The sequence below is a fragment of the Mandrillus leucophaeus genome, unplaced genomic scaffold, assembly GCF_000951045.1.
Source record: "Mandrillus leucophaeus isolate KB7577 unplaced genomic scaffold, Mleu.le_1.0 Scaffold207, whole genome shotgun sequence".
In the NCBI taxonomy this organism is placed as follows: domain Eukaryota; kingdom Metazoa; phylum Chordata; class Mammalia; order Primates; family Cercopithecidae; genus Mandrillus; species Mandrillus leucophaeus.
Genome location: NW_012102110.1, coordinates 4,316,537 through 4,335,526, shown reverse-complemented (window position 1 = coordinate 4,335,526; position 18,990 = coordinate 4,316,537). Strand labels below are relative to the sequence as shown.

Here is an 18,990-nt window from a genome sequence, read left to right as displayed (position 1 = left end):
TATATATTGCTAAGCTTTATTGGCTAATTATTTTTGAGAATTTTTATGTTTATGAGGCATGATTCTATTGTTTTCTTTTCTCCTAATGTCTTGGTCTGGTTTTATTATTAGAGTAACTATGTCCTCATATAATGAGTTGGGAAGCATCCCTTCTTCTTTAATTTTTCTGGGAGGGTTTGTGTAGAATTGGTATTTTTTCTATATAAATGTTTAATAGACTTCACCAGTAAAATGTCATAGGCCTGGGATTTTCTTTCTGTAAATTAGTTTAATAGATATAAAACTGTTTAGGTTATTTCTTCTTGAGTGGTAGCTCAGTAGTTTATCTTTCAGGGAATTTATTTCATTTATATGCTATCAGATGTACGGGCATAAAATTTTTGGTACTGTTTCCTTTTTCTCTCTTTGTCTGAAAGGCTAGAGTGATTTTCTCTGTTTTATTTCAGATATCGATCTTTTTTTTCTAGATTAGCGGTTTTTCAATTGCTTTGGTATTTTCAAAGAAGCAACTTTTATCTTGTGTTTGATTTTTGAAAGTCTTTGGCGATAGAATTATACCCTATAATGAACAGCTCCAGGGTAGGACTACAGTGTGGCTGTGGAGTGTAGATAGAAGTCTAAAGGAAAAATCAGGTGTAAATTTGTCACTTTAGCAATTTAAAAAAAATTGTGTTTATTCCTTGGCATGGAGTGAAAGGAAAAAAATGTATCAAGGGCTCAGTTATTAATGTGATTTTTATGAGGTCAGTGAAAGCTTGCAACACAGATATGAAATGGGTAGTATAAATAAATATTTTAGATCTCCAATAAAAGAAAAAGTAGAGCACAATTCATTATAAATCCTTTGATTAAAAAATCATAAATACTTTTTCAAATTTCTTTCTTTTTTGCCATTGCTGTGTAGCTAAAAGACGTGAGATGTTTTTACAACCAAAGTTTTCTGATTGCTACCTTAAAAAAATCTGAATGCAGGGCTTCTTTTACTAAATAAGTCCTGTCCTCTATGACTATAAAGTAAGTTCTCTTAATGCAATTTTATGATCTTCTAGAGCAGGGATCTGCAAACTTTTTCTACAAAGGGTCAGATAGTCAATATTGTGGGTTTTACGGGCCATATGATCTCTCTTGCAACTACTAACTCTGCTCTAGTTGTAGCATGAAAGCAGCCATTGACAGTCGATAAACAAATGAGCATGGCTCTGTTCCAGTAAATATTTATCAAAACTGAAATTGGAATTTCATATGATTATTGTATGTCATGAAATATCATTCTTCATTTGATTTTCTTTTTCAGCCATTTAAAATTGTTAAAAGCCAAAAGCCTTTCTTAGCTCATAGGCTGAATGGAAAGATAGCAGGCCAGATAGGCCCACTAGCCATAGTTGGCTGATCCCTGTCCTAAAGTTTCAACTATTACTTTTAGTCTAGCTTCTTTCCTGGGTTTTATATGATTTTTAAATATTCACTGAATACCATCTCAAATTAAATGTCAAAAATTAAAATAATATTTTGCCTTCATTATCCTAAACCTCTTTTTCCATTTGTCAGTTAACAGAAAATAATCTACCTTATTGACTGTACAGAAAAGGACTCTGATACTGCTATTTTTAAATAGGCCTTTTACAAGTTGGTACTTGGTTAGTGTCTGGGACTTTGGATTTTAGGAGTATTCCTAGTCTAGGAACAAATCTGACCACATCACCCCCTGGACTTAAAATCTTTCAGGACACTTTACTGCCTGTGTAATAATGTTAATCTTCTTAGTACAGCATTAAAAGCTCTTACGATTTTGTATAGATCTGTCTTACAGCCTTCTGCCAATCTCCAACATGTACTTTATACTATGATTATACTAAATCACTTGCAATTCCCTAACAAGCTCTTTTATTCCTAAATGCTGATCCACTGACTTTTTCTTCAACTTGTATTGCCATTGCCTTTCTGAACCAGAGAACAAATTCTTAGTCATTTTTTTTTTTTTACTTTGTTCCCAATTTGAAGTCTTCTGTTCTTCCAGGTGAGTTGGTAGTTCTGTCCGTGCTGTTTTCAGAGCATTTTGTTCATTCAGTTTTTATCATATTGTATTTTCATTATTCATTCTATTTGTCTACTTTTTTTTTTTTTTTCTTTTGGAGACGGAGTCTCGCTCTGCCACCAGGCTGAAGTGCAGTGGCGTGATCTCGGCTCAGTGCAACCTGTGCCTCGTGGGTTCAGGTGATTCTCCTGCCTTAGCCTCCCAAGTAGCTGGGACTACAGGCACGTATCACCATGCCCAGCTAATTTTTGTACTTTTAGTAGAGATGGGGTTTCACCATGCTGGCCAGGATGGCCTCAATCTCTTGACCTCGTGATCCACCTGCCTCAGCCTCCCAAAGTGTTGGAATTACAGGCGTGAGCGACCATGCCCAACCTACTCTCTTTTTATACTGAGGAATCCTTGAAGGCCAAGATGAGATCTTTACATAGGACCTGGTACTTAGTAGGTGGTGTTCAATAATGCAAAGTGTTTTCAAGGATCAAATGTAATTTGTCTTCCAGTTGATGGAATTAAATGAGGGAAGGAGAGGATGGTGTAGCATATATATTTTCTCCTCAAAAGTTCGATTTCAGCAAAGTTTACAGATTGAAATGGACTATAAGATTAACATATAATTATAAAATAGGTATACATTACGGTAAAAACAAAAAATAATTATATTATTTTTGTCCTATTTTGCAGCAGAACTTCACTGTATTTGTATTATTATTTTACGTAGGTGGAAATGGATATTGTTGAAAAACTGGTGAAAATGATACCTTGTGAGCATGAAGACCTGCTGAATATCACCCTCCGACTTTTACTAAACCTCTCCTTTGACACAGGACTGAGGAATAAGATGGTACAAGTTGGACTGCTTCCCAAGCTCACTGCACTCCTAGGTATGCTTTTTAAAAATCAATGACAGTGTTGCCTGGAATTTCCAACATCACTAGAAAATTGAGCTCTGTGTTGAAAAGTCTCCTGAACAAAAATCATTCTGTCTGTAATCTTTGATTGGAAACTAAATAATAAAAATAAGCAGAATAAGTAAAAATAAGCAGAATAAGTAAAAAATGATCTGTACTAGGATTTCCATGGTGCTATGGAATGAAATAAAATAGCTACTTTTAACCCTTTGACTTCATGTATCCATACTAAGCCAAAATGAAAGTAATGATGCAAGGAAAAATAAGGAAGCAAGGAAGCAGTAAGGAAAAAAATATTTTATCTTCAGGATTTTTCTTAAAAAAAGGAAATAAAAGCAGGTATCATTTATGTTCTTATATTCTGCTATACCTTTAAAATACTACTTAAAAATGAGCTAATTTGTGGAAACTTTTTGTTATTAAGTTAAAAGGGTTATTATTTTTTTTTTTTAAAATAGAGAGTCTCACCATATCACCCAGGCTGGTCTTGAACTCCTGGGCTCCAGTGATCCTCCCACCTTGGCCTCTTAAAAGGGTATTTTGTATAGCAAGACTTAGAAAGTACTGTATTGGAGAATTCAGTTTATAGGTTATTTTGTTTCCGCTGCCAGCAAGATGGTGAGTTGAAGAGTTAACATTGTGCAGTCAACATAATGCTAACTTTCTTAGTAGGGCATTAAATCTCTTTACAAACTACTCAATTTCCATCTTTATGGGCTCCTGCCAGTTCCCAGCATATACTTTACACTATCACCATACTGAAACACTTGCAGTTTGCTAAATAAGCTCTTTCATGCCTAAGTGCCTGTCTACCTGTTTTATCTGCTTTTTTCCTCTACCTGCAATGCCATTGCCTTTCTTAACCAGAAAGCAAATTGTTACTTATATCTTAACTCTTTGTTCCTTTGTTTCAGTACTGCAGTTTCATTCTTTTTTACAGCTTTCTCCATATATTCAAATACTGCACAACAGTGTTATTATACATTTTAGAAGTTACTCTATTAAGGAGCACTTTCAAAAATTGGTTTTGGAGAACCACAGCATTGTAGACATTTGAGGATAAATAAGGAAAACTTTAAGAGTAAAGTTGATTGATCTTGAATTTAATTCATGTGACCTTTCCCTTATTATAAATCTGACATAATTATGTGTCACGTATTAGGTCAGCTTCCCAATGTATGAAGATAAACAATTTACACCCATTGGCCTGAAGGAATTCATAGTCTATTTGGTTTGTTCAGTTTCCAGTCATGTACTTTTATTAAATAATTGCCTTGTAATATATGATAAAATGTGTGATTTAAAAGAGATTTTTAAGAAATCACTCATGCGATACCCACTTCATAATTTGTTAACAAGTAGTAAATTTTGGGATATAAGATATAATACCCAATATATAAATTAATGTTTTATCTCTTTTGGAGCTCAGTTTCCTGAGTCAGACTGTTTTATTAGAATTGTGACTGTTTACATCTAACCATGTGACCTTGGGCAAGTTATGCAAACTCTTTGTGACTCAGTTTCCTCATCTCTTAAATAAAGATAATGACTATATTCAACTTAGAGTTTTTGAAGATCAAGTGAGGAATTGCCTGCAAAGTAGCTGACACATAGTATTTTCTAAGTAAATGTTGGCTACTGTTATTTTCCTAATCAACATCATCATTGGTTATGAAGTAGACATTCTATAAATGTTGCTGACTTATGTTACTCTGAGTACAAATACTTTTCGCAAAAGTGTTATATTTTTGTTGACAAACTAGTTAATTTTTTTAAAACATTTTACTCTTGAATATGCAGTACAATTTAATTCAGTAAAATGTTGATACTCTACCATGGCAAAGCACAGCGCTGAGCACTATAGAGAAATGTTTTTCAACCTACAGATATATTGGAATTCAAAAGAGATGATGTTCCCATATTGACACTTTATAGATAAGGTTTCATTTGAAATGGATATTGAAAAATTTGTCATTTTCACAGGGTGATATTTATAAAAGAATAAGAATTGAGGCTGTAGAAAGTAATTAAGATAAAGCAGTAAACATTACCTAAGGCATAGATGGAGCTAGGCCAGTAGGAGGAACAAGTTGCCATTTCAACTTGAGCATAGAATATGACTAAGTGAAAGATAACATTTAGAAAAATGGATTTATGCTTTTAAGTGGTATTATAAAGTGTAAAGCATTGCTAAGAAGTTTATACTTACAACTAATGGTGGGAATCATTGTAAACTTTTGAGCTAGGTAGGTTATAGTCAGAAATCTGCTAAAGGGAAATTAATCTGAAGTATTCTATTTGGTGGACTCACATTAGAGTCTGAAGATGAGATCACTAGCCTGTTGTAGTAGGCAAGACAAGAAGTAAAGAAAACCTCATTTAGAGAAGACATAGTATGTCCAGTATGAGGCAAAAGGAAAGGGCAGAAGGAATTTGTCATAGGTGAAATGAATATGTTATAGTTACTGTTTGGATGTGGGTAATGATAGGAAAAGAAGTCATAAAATCTATTACTATTAGAATGCTAGTGCCAGGAACAGAAAGAGAGAAGTGTGAAGGAATAGGGATATGGAGAATTGCATGCTTTTCTTAAAGGCTTCCACTTTGAAGTGACAAATTCTTATTGCTTACATTCTGTTGTTAAAAGCAAATCACATGGCCATGCCTAACTTCAAGGGAGTGGACAAATGCCTGGAATGAGTAAAACTAGAACATTGGTGAGCAAGAAAATGATTCTGAAAGTTATTTTGGGGTTTTCAGGATTACCAGAATCTCTTAAATAGTACATCCTGACACATCATAGCAAATCCTACAGGACGTAGTCAGTCTGGCAACTGTGGTAGCCCAGAGCACATTGATTAAAGCTAGGACTGTGGAACCAGACTATATGCCTTTGAATATTGGCTTCATCTGATACCAATTATGTAATATTGTGCAATTACCTAAACTATATGTCAGTTTTCTTGTCTCCAGTATGTAGATAATAATAGTATATATTAATAGGGAAAAGTTAAATGAGATAATGCAATATTACAAAATTACAAATATGTGAAATTATCATCAAAATAAAAATACATAGATCCCAAAAAACTAGATATCTAGAAAGGATCTTTTTTGTTAAGTTCTCCAGGCTTATATTATTAAGGGTATTTAATCATTTCATACACAGGTATCTTAGGTCGTCCAGGTTTCTATAAGGGAATAGACTGGGTGACTTAAAACAACAGAAATTTATTACTCACAGTTCTGGAAGCTGTAAAATTCAAGATCAAGGTGCCAACAGATTCAGGGTCTGGGGATGGCCTGCTTACTGGTTCATAGACAGCTGTCTTCTCACCGTGTCCTCACATGGCAAAAGGGGAAATGGAGCTCTTTGAGGTGTCTTTTCTAAAGGCACTGTATGGTTTGGCTGTGTCCCCACTAAATCTCACCTTGAATTGTGGTAATCCCCATGGTGCAAGGGCAGGGCCAGGTGGTGATAATTGAATCATAGGGGCATTTTCTGCGTACTGTTCTCATGGTAGTTGATAAGTCTCACCATATCTGATGGTTTTATAAATGGGAGTTCCCCTACACAAGCTCTTCTTGTCTGCCACCATGTAAGATGTGACTTTGCTCCTCATTTGCCTTCAGTCATGATTGTGAGGCCTCCCCAGTCTTTATTTCTTTATAAATTACCCAGTCTTGGGTATGTCTGTATTAGCAGCATGCCAACAGACTATCACAGGCACCAATCCCATACATAATGGCTCTGCTTTCATGATGTAACCACTTCTCAAAGGCCCCAGCCCCAAATATTATCACATTCAAGATTATGTTTCAACATAAGAATTTTGGGTAAACATAGACATTCAGTTTATAGCAGAAGGTCTTTTAAAAATCAATTACATCTTTGTTTTCTAAAGTATTTTCTTAAATTTACTTTAATATCTTGAATGTAATTTTAAATTTTAGTGAGAAGCAGTATAGTGTAGTGGTTAAAACCATGGGATTTGGAGCCAGAGTCCCTAGGTTCAAAGGCTATATGTGTGTAGCTATTATTGTTCTTACTGTCATTTATTCAAGTTTGCAAGTCTGAAGATAATTTATTATGCAGGGCCATAAATATTATTACCATGCCCAAGGATTTCCCCTTGCTAAATGGCCCCAGAACGCCATGTATTTTTCATTTTTATATACAATTTTTCTGTTTTTCCCCTGGCCTTAGCTGTCACTTCACATTTCTTGTGTACCAGCAGCATTTCTATAGCAGCAATTTTTCTCTCCTATAATAATCTATTTCTATTCTCTTGCGGTCTTGGAAACTGACAACTGAACTTACTTGAATTGTATATTTTTAAAAAAATGAATTCCAAATGAGTTCCCCAAGGGTTCTCTTCCTAGTAATGTTCTTGAGTTTTATTGCATGGACCTTGTAACATTTCTTTTGACTGTGAAGAAACTGATTTTGCTGGATTGTATCTCTCTGCTATGTTCACAGAAATTGCATTTAGTGTATAATTGATTTCCTGATATTACTAGAATGGTCATTTTTACATTTGTTACTGTATAAGTTACATGTGTAGACAATTAAATCATTAACTCCTAACACAATAAGCTAAACTTCTCAATTGAGTAATTCAGTGATACATGTGATCTTTGGCTACAAGCTTATACAAAAGATATAGTAAGGAAACTGTGTTATAAAGGACATGAATTTGAAAGGGACAGGAAAAATTTATTTAGAGTACTGACTTTCACACATTCTTTACCTCAATCCATAGTAAAATATATTTTTCCTAAGGTGAAAAAAGTATATTATTTTAAATATATATTTTACAGTGTAGCCCAACCCTCACGTGTATGTGATGTGTATATGTTTGTATACATGTATATTCACGTGTGTATGTCAATATATATTACATATTATTTTTGATATATATTTAAAAATTTGTTTAATATATGTAATTAAACAAAAATGTTCACAAAACAGTATTTACCTTTTCTATGTGCAATGGACACTTCGTATTTTATTGTATTCTGTTTTTTATGCTAGTTATTAGGTACTCATTGATTTTATCTTCCTGGTTGGTTTGATGAAAAATAATGAACTAGAGGAGGTGGTTAGACTTGTTTTTCTTCAAACCTTCAGAAATATCACTGTTTCTTGTGGATTTTTTTAAGTTTTATTTTTAGATGATTTTTTAATGTGTTAAATAGTAGACAATCTAAATTATTTTAGATTTTTTTGGTAAATAACTGGAGTGATTACATGGAATTAAAATTTAAAGAAATTCGACAGCAGAAACTTTCTGTAAATCAAATATTTAATGTATTTGGGGTACATTTTCTCCACTGTGGAGAAAAGAATTTGAAAATATGCAGTAGACGTGAATGGTCAGTTTGCTTTTTTCTTCGGAAATAAACTCAATGTTTAATATACGTTCAAGTTGACAGTTGACTGAATTAAAGAATTACCTGTTACATATATGGAAATTACTTATTTTTTAAGAGGTGTAGAAGCACCTCTGTGGAGCTAATGCATATGGTAGAACTTAGCATAAGTGATTTTTATGCTGTTTCAACTAGAAATGCTATCAGCTTTTAAGTAGATTTTCTTTATTATAATTTGGGGATCCCCACAACAGAAAAATCTTTTTTATATTTAATGATAGATTATTTTCACTAGAGTACAATGAGTTGTGAATCTTTCATGCTCTAATAAATCTATGCAATATGAACAGTTAATCTGCTTCTCAGTTTCCTGAAACATTTAACTAGTACATTGCGACCCCTGCTGTTGTGAGATTGGTGTTTATGGCTGAATAACTACTCAAAGTTTACTTGGAAAATAAACTGAAAAAATATATATAATTAAGGTTTTGTGATTTGAATAATTAAAGGCAAAAGGGGAATTGTGTTATAGCTCAGGCCTTTTTCCATGTAAGGCTCTAAGGGAAACTGTAATTCAATAGAACCAAAAATTATTTTAATTTTGTTTTGTCACATAAAGCATTTCATTTAAGAATTTTAAATTTAACTTTTTCTTTTAAAACCAGAGACACAAAAAGGGATTTGTAAAGAATATTATAAATAATTATTTTACATTTTCTATCTGATGCTGAAATTGATTTGAGTAGTTTTGATCTTTCCCTAAGAGTGCAGAAAATCTAAAATTTTAATTGGTTCCATGGAAAACCTTATATCTGAATATTCCTTTGTTTTCCTTCTCTTAAATATTACCAAATTTATTCATTTCTTATTTTTTAATGTTATTTTCCTGAGATTTCATAAGGATACTAAATTTATTTCTGTTTAGTTCAGTATCAGTTGTAAATCGTTTCAGTTCTATCATTCCTGTACTTTGACAGATAGTTTCTTATGTCTGGTAACTTAATGCTACCATCTGGGAGATCTATAATAGCCATTGGTTTCAGCAAATGTGATTATCTGCAAATTGAATTGGACCTACAAAACTTGGCTTTACTTAATTGTTAGATACAGTCTTTTTTGAGATTTTTATAGTGTTGCCTTTTTAAAAGTGTTTAAAGATTTTTTTGGCTTATCCAAGAATCAGATCTTCAAAAAACAATTTTCCTTGTCAAAACTTATTAAGCCATTTGACCTTGATATGTCTCGAGTGCTTCCTTATGTCAGACTGGGTTGGAAGATGGCAAGAAAATTCCTTGTCATAGTGTATTCTTCAGTACCCTGGAGGATGTACTGATAGTGTTTCAAAAGTAATTTGAAAAGTTAAATTTTCCTAGCTTTTTGTCTGATGGATCATGCACACATTTTGTTGCACCTTTCATTTGCTTTGGTTTAGAGATTTCATAAGCTGAGGATTGTTTGATATGCTTGAGGATGGTTTTAGCCCAAGAGCGAGCATAAATACGCAATTGAAATGTGTTCTTTGGAAGGGCCTTCATTCTTGGATAAAAGTTAAACATCACATAGTGACAGGTGGCAGTGTTTTACAGAGTGCATACATCATCATCATAATAATAAAGGTGGCATTTCACTGGTGAACTCTTTTGGACAATTCTGAATTTTTTAGTTTATTCATATTTTTTTTTCTGTTGTGAGTGATATTATTGTATATTTTAAATTGAGTAATGTTCCAAATTTTTATGTCAGCTTTTAAAATGTTAACTAAATTTTATTTTACAATACTTTAAGTTCTGGGGTACATGTGCAGAACGTGCACGTTTGTTACATAGGTATACATGTGCCATGGTGGTTTGCTGCACCCATCAACCCATCATCTACATTAGGTATTTCTCCTAATGCTACTCCTCCCATTTCCCCCCACCCCCCAACAGTTCCTGGTGTGTGATGTTCCGCTCCCTGTGTCCATGTGTTCTCATTGTTCAACTCCCACTTATGAATGAGAATATGTTGCTGTGTTAGTTTGCTGAGAATGATGTTTTCCAGCTTCCTTCATGTCCCTGCAAAGGACATGATCTCATCCTTTTTTATGGCTGCATAGCATTCCATGGTATATATGTGCCACATTTTCTTTATCCAGTATATCATCGATGGGCATTTGGTTTGGTTCCATGTCTTTGCTATTGTGAATAGTGCTGCAGTAAACATACGTGGGCATGTGTCTTTATACTAGCATGATTTATAATCCTTTGGGTATACGCAGTAATGGGATTGCTGGGTCGAATGTTATTTCTGGTTCTAGATCCTTGAGGAATGGCCACACTGTCTTCCACAATGGTCGAACTAATTTACACTTCCAACAACAGTGTAAAAGCATTCCTGTTTCTCCACATCCTCTCCAGCATCTGTTGTTTCCTGACTTTTTAATGATCATCATTCTAACTGGCATGAGATGGTATCTCATTGTGGTTTTGATTTGCATTTCTGTAATGACCAGTGATGATGAGCTTCTTTTCATATGTTGTTGGCTGCATAAATGTCTTATTTTGAGAAGTATCTGTTCATATCTTTCTCCCACTTTTTGATGGGGTTGTTTTTTTCTTGCAAATTTGTTTAAGTTCCTTGTAGATTCTGGATATTAGCCCTTTGTCAGATGGATAGATTGCAAAAATTTTCTCCCATTCTGTAGGTTGCCTGTTCACTCTGATGATAGTTTCTTTTGCTGTGCAGAAGCTCTTTAGTTTAATTATATCCCATTTGTCAATTTTGGCTTTTGTTGCCATTGCTTTTGGTGTTTTAGTCATAAAGTCTTTGCCCGTGTCTATGTCCTGAATGGTATTGCCTAGGTTTTCTTCTAGGGTTTTTATGGTTTTAGGTCTTATGTTTAAGTCTTTAATCTTATCTTTAGTTAATATTTGTATAAGGTGTAAGGAAGGGGTCCAGTTTTAGTTTTCTGCATATGGCTAGCCAGTTTTCCCAACACCATTTATTAAATAGGGAATCCTTTCCCCATTGCATGTTTTTGTCAGGTTTGTCAAATATCAGATTTCTGAGGCCTCTGTTCTGTTCCATTAGTCTATACATCTGTTTTGGTACCAGTACCATGCTGTTTTGGTTACTGTAGCCTTGTAGTATAGTTTGAAGTCAGGTAGTGTGATACCTCTAGCTTTGTTCTTTTTGCTTAGGATTGTCTTGACTGTATGGGCTCTTTTTTTGGTTCCATATGAAATTTAAAGTAGTTTTTTCTAATTCTGTGAAGAAAATCATTGGTATCTTGATGGGGATAGCTTTGAATCTATAAATTACTTTGGGCAGTATGGCCATTTTCACAATATTGATTCTTCTATCCATGAGCATGGAATGTTTTTCCATTTGTTTGTGCCCTCTCTTATTTCCTTGAGCAGTGGTTTGTAGTTCTCCTTGAAGAGGTCCTTCACATCCCTTGTAAGTTGTATTCCTAGGTGTTGTGTTCTCTTTGTAGCAATTGTAAATTTATTTTTCACTTTCACTTCTTTTACCTTCTAGTTATTATGTTGTTTCTTTTCTTCCCATTTCAACTCTCCTCAAAAAAGTTTTCATTTCCTGTCTTCATTTTCCCTCTTCCCTTTCATATATATTAATATGCCCTCTCTTCCTATTCTCTGTCTCTTTCTGTTTCTCTTTCCCTATCTGCCCATCTCCCTCTCTCTCTCCCTCTCCCCACTTCCTTCTATTCTCTCTCCTCTTTCAGTCCCCTCCCCTCATTGTTTTACACACTACTGAATCTTTTCCAATCAAGCTGTCACTCCCACTCTTCACCTCCCACACAAACAACCCATCAGACTACTCTGGTCAAGTTCCAGTGACCTGCACATTGCCAAAGCCAATGGTCAATTTCTAGTACTCATATTACTCAACCTATGAGCAGTATTTGTTACAGTTCCCTCCTTTAACTTTTTCCATTGGTTTTCCAGGACTCAGTACTCTTAATAGCTTTCCTCCTAAATATCCAATCCTTCTCTGCTTCCTTTTCTGCTTCCACCTCTTCTTTCCAATTTCTCAGCATTAGAATGCCCCCAGGACTTAGTCCTTGGACTTTATCTATGCTTGTTACTTTGCTGACTTCATTCATTCCATTTAAATAGTCTGCCTATACTGACGACTCCTAAATAGCAATAGAAATAATCTCAGCCTCCTCCCTGATTTTCTTGGTCCAGATATTACTACTTGGATGCCTTATTAGCATCTGAGATTTAACAGGTTCAAAATTAAGCTCCCGATCTCTACCCTACCCTCACCTCAATTTACTATTTTCACAGTCTTTCTCATGTCAGTAAATGGTAACTTCATCTTTCTAGTTAACTGGACCAAAACTGGAGGAATTATCCTCAATCCTTTTCTTTCCCTCCTGTACTTTATCCAAACTCTTAGGAATCCAGTCAGCTATATCTTCAAAATATAGCTGCTACCCCATAGTACTTAATCATCATTGAATATAAATTCCATATAATTATCTTGTTTATTACCTATGCACCACCACCCACCTCCCGTGTTCACCCTCCAGGCCCCATCAGCATAAGCTCCATGACAATATGGAGTTCCATCAAGTCTTGGCTAACATGTAGGAAGAGGCAGATGAAGAATATTGAAGCACCATTAGCATGGCACTTCTTTACTTCACTTCTTTACTCCTAATACCTAGAACAATGTCTAGCACATTGTATGTTCTCAATAAATATTTGGTGGCTGGTTAGAGGGATGAATGGATGAAAGGATGAAAGGAACACTTGAAAGAACATCAAAGGAACTGAGCTTGAGTCTTCCCTTTGCCCTTTATTACCAGAGTGACTTTAGGCACGTCATCAGTTGATCTTCACTAAACCTTTCGTCTTATTTAAAAAATTAGGGGATAAAATAGGTCCTATCTCACAGGTTTGTTCTGAGAATTAGATGAGAGAATAAACGTATATTTATTTGATAACTAGAAAGTTGTGTACAAATGTTAGTCATGATAAGGAGGAAGAAAAGGAAGGGAAAGACTTGAGGGGGCTAATGGTTGCCAAATGAGAGATCAGGGAGACAGAAAACAATTTGCTTCACAGTTTTGAGTATTTCTAGACCTGCTTATAGAGGGTTTGTTATAGAGGGTTTGTTTTAAACATTGAAATAGCACCTTAATTTCACTAATATTTTATGCCTTTCTCATGTATCAGTGAATTCAGTGCAGGAATCTTCTAATACAGTGATACTCAAAGTGTGGTCCATGGACCAATACTTGGTCTATTTGTTATTAGTTGTTACTGGTCTATAATGAGTAAGTCCAAAAATTGAAAGTAAGCACTTAGACACATATAGCAGTTTGACTGAATAAGATTTTGTCTGCTGAATGTAATAATAAAAATTTGCATCTTCTGTTTTATATATCTTTTGTTTAATTTCATTTTTATTAATAAGATAATATAATACATAATATAATAAGTATTATAATAAAATAAAAATAATATAATATAATAATTTAATAAAAATGTTAGGGGAAGAAATCAAAAACCTAGCTCATGACCACAGATAGTTTGAGAACTACTGTTCAAATAGATGAATTGACAGTGTTAATCCTAGGTTAGTAAACTGTTCTTTAAACGTATTCAGAAGTCCATATAATTTGAACCCAGTATCACAAAGTTACCCTGCCTTCGGATACCTCCTTAGCTCATTTATAAGCAGAAATGAGAATGTTTCTCATCCTTAAAAACTGAGGAATTAGTAGTGTTACCCATAGATGTTGCTAAGTTTTTCTATACTTACAGTAATTATAATAGCTATAAATTGAGTCAATCATCTGGTATATTTAACTTGTGTTAAGCATTTTCATATATAATTTATAACCATATGCAAATTAAATAAAAAAGTTAACTGACTACGACATATTTCTTAAAGTTATCTTTTAATCAACAGAGCCACCCTGGTCAGTGATAAATGTATGCCACTGAAAGCTACTAGTATGAAGGTTTGAACCATCATTTAAATTTTGATTCTGAGTTCTAACTGTGTAAATTTTGATTCTTCTAACTTAGTTTTAAATCTGTGCCAGTTTGCATGGCTGGCTTATGCAGAAACTAACGTTATTGGTTATGACAGGAAAATTGGGACTCCTAAATTCAATAGCACATCAGACCTGTTTCACAATTTTATGTGAATAATTTCAAAAGGTCTAATTTTTAGTAATGTTAGACCATATTGTCTTCATTGGAAGACAAATTAGAGTTTCTAGGGTGTTCCAAATTGATATAAATGTTTCTGTATTCTGTGAATAGACCCAAAATTGATTTTGAGAGTAAGAATGGCACCTGATTCATTTTTGTCTAGATTACATTTAGGTAATATGGGTTTGGGGCATTTTACAGGGCTGTAGAAAGGTTTCATCAGCATGTAAGGAGTCAGACCAGGTCAAGAGTTAAGTGATAAATGTTTGATTTCTTCCGGTTTAGACAAGTCTGATTTCCCTTATTGTTGGAGATCACCAGAGCAGATACTGTTGAACTCTAAACTTTGATCATATAAAAATTAAGGGTTATTTCCTTTGACCATTCTGTCATATGTCTTTAAAAGAAAATTGACAAAGTTAACTTCTGAACACCTTTGAAATTTTTTCACAATGTTAAATCACTTGTTTACTTTATATTAATATAATCTAATTTTTAATTTACCAACAGCATCATGAAGAATGAAAAAATAAAACTTTGTTTTGTGAAGAAGGCAACATTTTGCCTTTTCTGACTTATTAAAAACTGGAAGTGGTCAGAGTAATGATTTCCAAGCAAAATGAAGTGTTTTTCATTTTTTTGAAACTAGGTTGCCTTTATGATAGTTTCTTTAAGAAACTTAAAGTAGATTTTTTAAAAAATAAATTGGTTTGGTTGGTCTGTTTATTACCAAACTGTTATGGAATTTCACACATCTGTTTCTGAACACAACTCCTCATAGACTACTACACTGTTTCTCAATTTTAATAGGCCTCATTTATCCTATAAATAAACCTACATTTTCTTACCTGATCAAGTGAGCAAACAATAGGGGTCAGATGTGGCAAACAGTTTAACAGAAAGCACATGTCTCGCCGTCAGGGTGAGGTAGAGTCATATCAGGATTGCTTGAAGTTATTAATGGCAGTAAAATTTATGCTTCCTCCTGTTTTCCCAATTAAATCAAGAAGCCTTTTTTTTCTTAAGATTCTTCTATCACCAGCTGGTTCCAATACTGTGTGTGTGTGAATATTGCCTAGGGTGTCTCCATTTCTAGATGGTAAAATTTGGCAAAAGCATATTAAGTCAATGATGTGGACATAAAGGCTAGAAAGCACTCATCATTAAGGGCTTTATTTTGGTCCTTATCATTTGTACCACAAGTATATGTATTCTTTAGGGCTTATTGCAAATAACTTGTATTGTCTGGATGTAATAAACATTCTACAGAGGACATAATAAAATAATTGAAGACATGTTGAAAAATAAGCTGTGTGGCCAAATGTGCGGTTGTATATACTAAAAAAAAATGAAAATCCATCAAAAAGGTTGTATATAAGAGTACTCATTTAGTGAATATCTCTAAAAACAGAGTGTTTAGCTTACCGGTAGATCTGCAGTGTTAGTTTCTCATACTTTTAAAATTAAGTAATTGGACATAAAAAATTATCCGTGAATCACTGTACCTCAGAAATGATTGTTGTACTTAATGTTTTCATACTGATCTTTGTAACCTATAAATTATGTTATTTTTTCCCCTTAACTGTTGCTTAACAGCTGTTAGTTTTTATCTGTTCATCTCAAATCTTGACTATAGACAAATCTATTATAAACCAGATCATCCAGTATAGTTACAGTCTTAAACATTGGTCTGTGCAAATTCAAGTTTAAACTAAGGCTATCTGTTTATACTGAGTATATATCTGCAGTATATGCTCTAATAAGCATAAAATTATATGGAAATGTATCAAAGATGTTCTGGTATAATTTCAATATGTTTTTAGCCTATGTCAGTGTAGTTAACATGTTCAATAATTGTCGCACTTATCTTTTAAGTGGTGGTTTTCGCCTGTGGCATTTTCACTGTATTGATAGAACTTTAGGGGCTCTAAGTCCATAATAAATGTAAAGACACCTGCAAATTTTGAAGCATGTTGTATTCATATAGACTTTCCAGGGGTAATATATCACCTTAATGCTGTTCTATCCTAATATGGGTGTGCTTATATTCCCACTTCTCTTATCTTTTCATGGAGCCTTTGTGACATCAAAGGGAGTGTTCTACTTTGAAAGAAGACATAGCGTATAGAAGAGAATGAGAATCTGGCTAATAATGTGGCCCATAACTTGTGTTCTCACTTTGTTTTCACAGTGTTGGGCTGGGTCTACTGCAGAAACAGAAATTTGGCTTTTGAGTTCTCGTGTTCAGAACTTGTTTCTGCTTGACTGAACTGTGAATGAAAAATCCCAACTGTCTTACAAAATTAGTAATTGAACGGTGTTTTTACTAATCACTTCAGAGATGAAAAAACTGAAGACATTTTAAAATTCAAAACCCATCAGCATGTGTTTTGCCCTTTAATTGGCAGAAAATCGATTGTGAGAGCAGCCCAGAAAGCTGATTTTTTTCTCCTTCAGCTGCTCCAGCTGAACTACAAGCTGTAAATTTCTTTAAAAAGAAAAAAAGACGCAATGTTTCTTATAAACTCTTGAATGTACTTTATAAGTGCAATAATTCTCACAAAATCAGTTACTGGAGTTAATGACCAGTTTGTTAAGGCATTAACTGCCCTCAGCTGGGAATGACCAATTTGAGGGGAATGGCTGCACAAATGCTAAGATAATTCAGTAACACTTTCAAATAATGATCCAGCTAATTAACGGTGAATTCCTGTGGAAATCCTATCGAAGTACTTATGACCTTTGCATTTAATAGCCAGTGAGTTCATCATGATTCATGTTTATTACCATAAATACCAAAGGAATCATAATGACTAGGCCATTTTTTTTCCTACCCTGCCCTTATTACTTGAACAGATTTGACTAATCCACCTCCAGTCATTAAGAACATAGTTCTCAAGATACTCAGTCTTTTCACTGCCCTTGCTTAAAATTCACAGAGCGTTTGGTGCTGTGCCAGCATGCCGACTATTGGCAGCCTGTTTCTACTTGGGATGCCATTAGAGAATAATTGATGTCTTTATGTCTTAAAGGAGCCTTTTTGAAATGTCTGCCATTTGTAGGATGTAGAGGAATCATAGCTGGTTAGCTAGAGTTTATGGCTTCTAGTCATGAATTCTTATGGGAAAATCGTACCCTCCAATCCTCATTTCTTGTAGGAATTCACTTAGGGTATATAAGATTTTTTTCTTGGGCTTTATTTTGTAAGAACTCAGATGTTCTTTCAGTGAATGAAGAAGACTATTAGTTTACAATAATGGATAAGATCTTTATTTTACTTAGACCATTTAATCTCTCTAATAGCTGTTTATTGCTATGTGATCTGCAAATTAGCCTTTAAGTCATAATAATAAATGTTGGCTGCCAAAGAGCCTTTACTTTCTCTGCAGAGCTGTGTTTGAATAGATGAATTCAGGTTATTTCCAGACATCTTCCCACTCCAGGTACTCACTTTTGTTCTAAAATGCCTTGTCTTTTTTGTTGTAGGTGTCAGATATCTGCTAGATGCCATGAACTTATAGGCCACATTTTTATTAAGTGTTGATTATTTATGTAATCATTTATGATTCAGTGAATAAGATACATATGGTTTATATACTGTAGTCTTCCTATATTGAAATTATTTAGAAGAGAGAGAAAATATGTGATTTGTAACTGTAGAACTAGAATCATCAAGATAATATATGGGTAACAAGACCGTTTATAAAATATTTACATATTTTTCTGAATAAAAGACCAAATGCCAGTTTATATCTTTTTTATTCCCTAACTAAATACAAAAAGGGGGGAAAATTAAATTTATAGTTATTTGTAAATCAATTGTTTGAATTCTAGGGGAACCTTCACCCAGATAAAATCCGGAAGACACATTAGCAACTTGGGTTAGATAGATCCCTGAATACAATATTATAGTTCCTTAGCTCTGTCATCACCTCCTTTCATACTCTTTCCTCAAGAAAAAAAAAAGTGTGTGTGTGTGTTTGTGTATATACATATATATATAGTTGGTGCAATACTAGTTGTAGTCCTATTTCTTTTGTTCAGTTGTGTTCAGCTAAAACATGGGGGAAACACCTCTGCTCATACAGGTTTTATTTGTCTGGGATATGCTGTTTAAAGGTAAATGAAAGAGGGTAGCTAATTGTGAGATTTCTCTTCAATGTCCTCAGACTTCTATCTGTTCTTTCATCTGCTTGATAGCCCATCACCTCCATGACTGTTCCCCACTTTAGGAGTGAAAGTAAGTTCCGTTAAAAGAAGGAAACGTGAAAGGATAAGAGATTTTGCAATGTGCCTGTGAAGATAGGGATTGAGAAGGGATCATTTTCTTTAGTAAAGTTTTTTCTTTTTTTTTTTTTTTTTCCCATTAAGGAATTTATAACTGTGAGAGTGAGAGAATGATCATGGGTTCTTATTACATATGGGTCACTGAGTAGAGCCTCAGGTATAAGATGATTCTCCTAAGCCTAAATTTTATGAACAGCAGAATTGTTTGTTT

The 18,990-nt window shown here is 33.9% G+C and overlaps 1 protein-coding gene across 5 annotated transcripts in view; it reads left to right on the top strand.

The window, feature by feature from the left end:
* The window catches only part of KIFAP3 (kinesin-associated protein 3), a 182,303-nt gene that overhangs the window by 77,636 nt on the left and 85,677 nt on the right, over nucleotides 1-18,990 (top strand). For all 5 annotated transcript variants that reach the window (XM_011979959.1, XM_011979960.1, XM_011979962.1 and 2 more), the window contains one exon: nucleotides 2,757-2,919. In XM_011979959.1, the coding sequence (XP_011835349.1) occupies nucleotides 2,757-2,919 (163 nt within the window). The remainder of the gene's footprint in view (nucleotides 1-2,756; nucleotides 2,920-18,990) is intronic.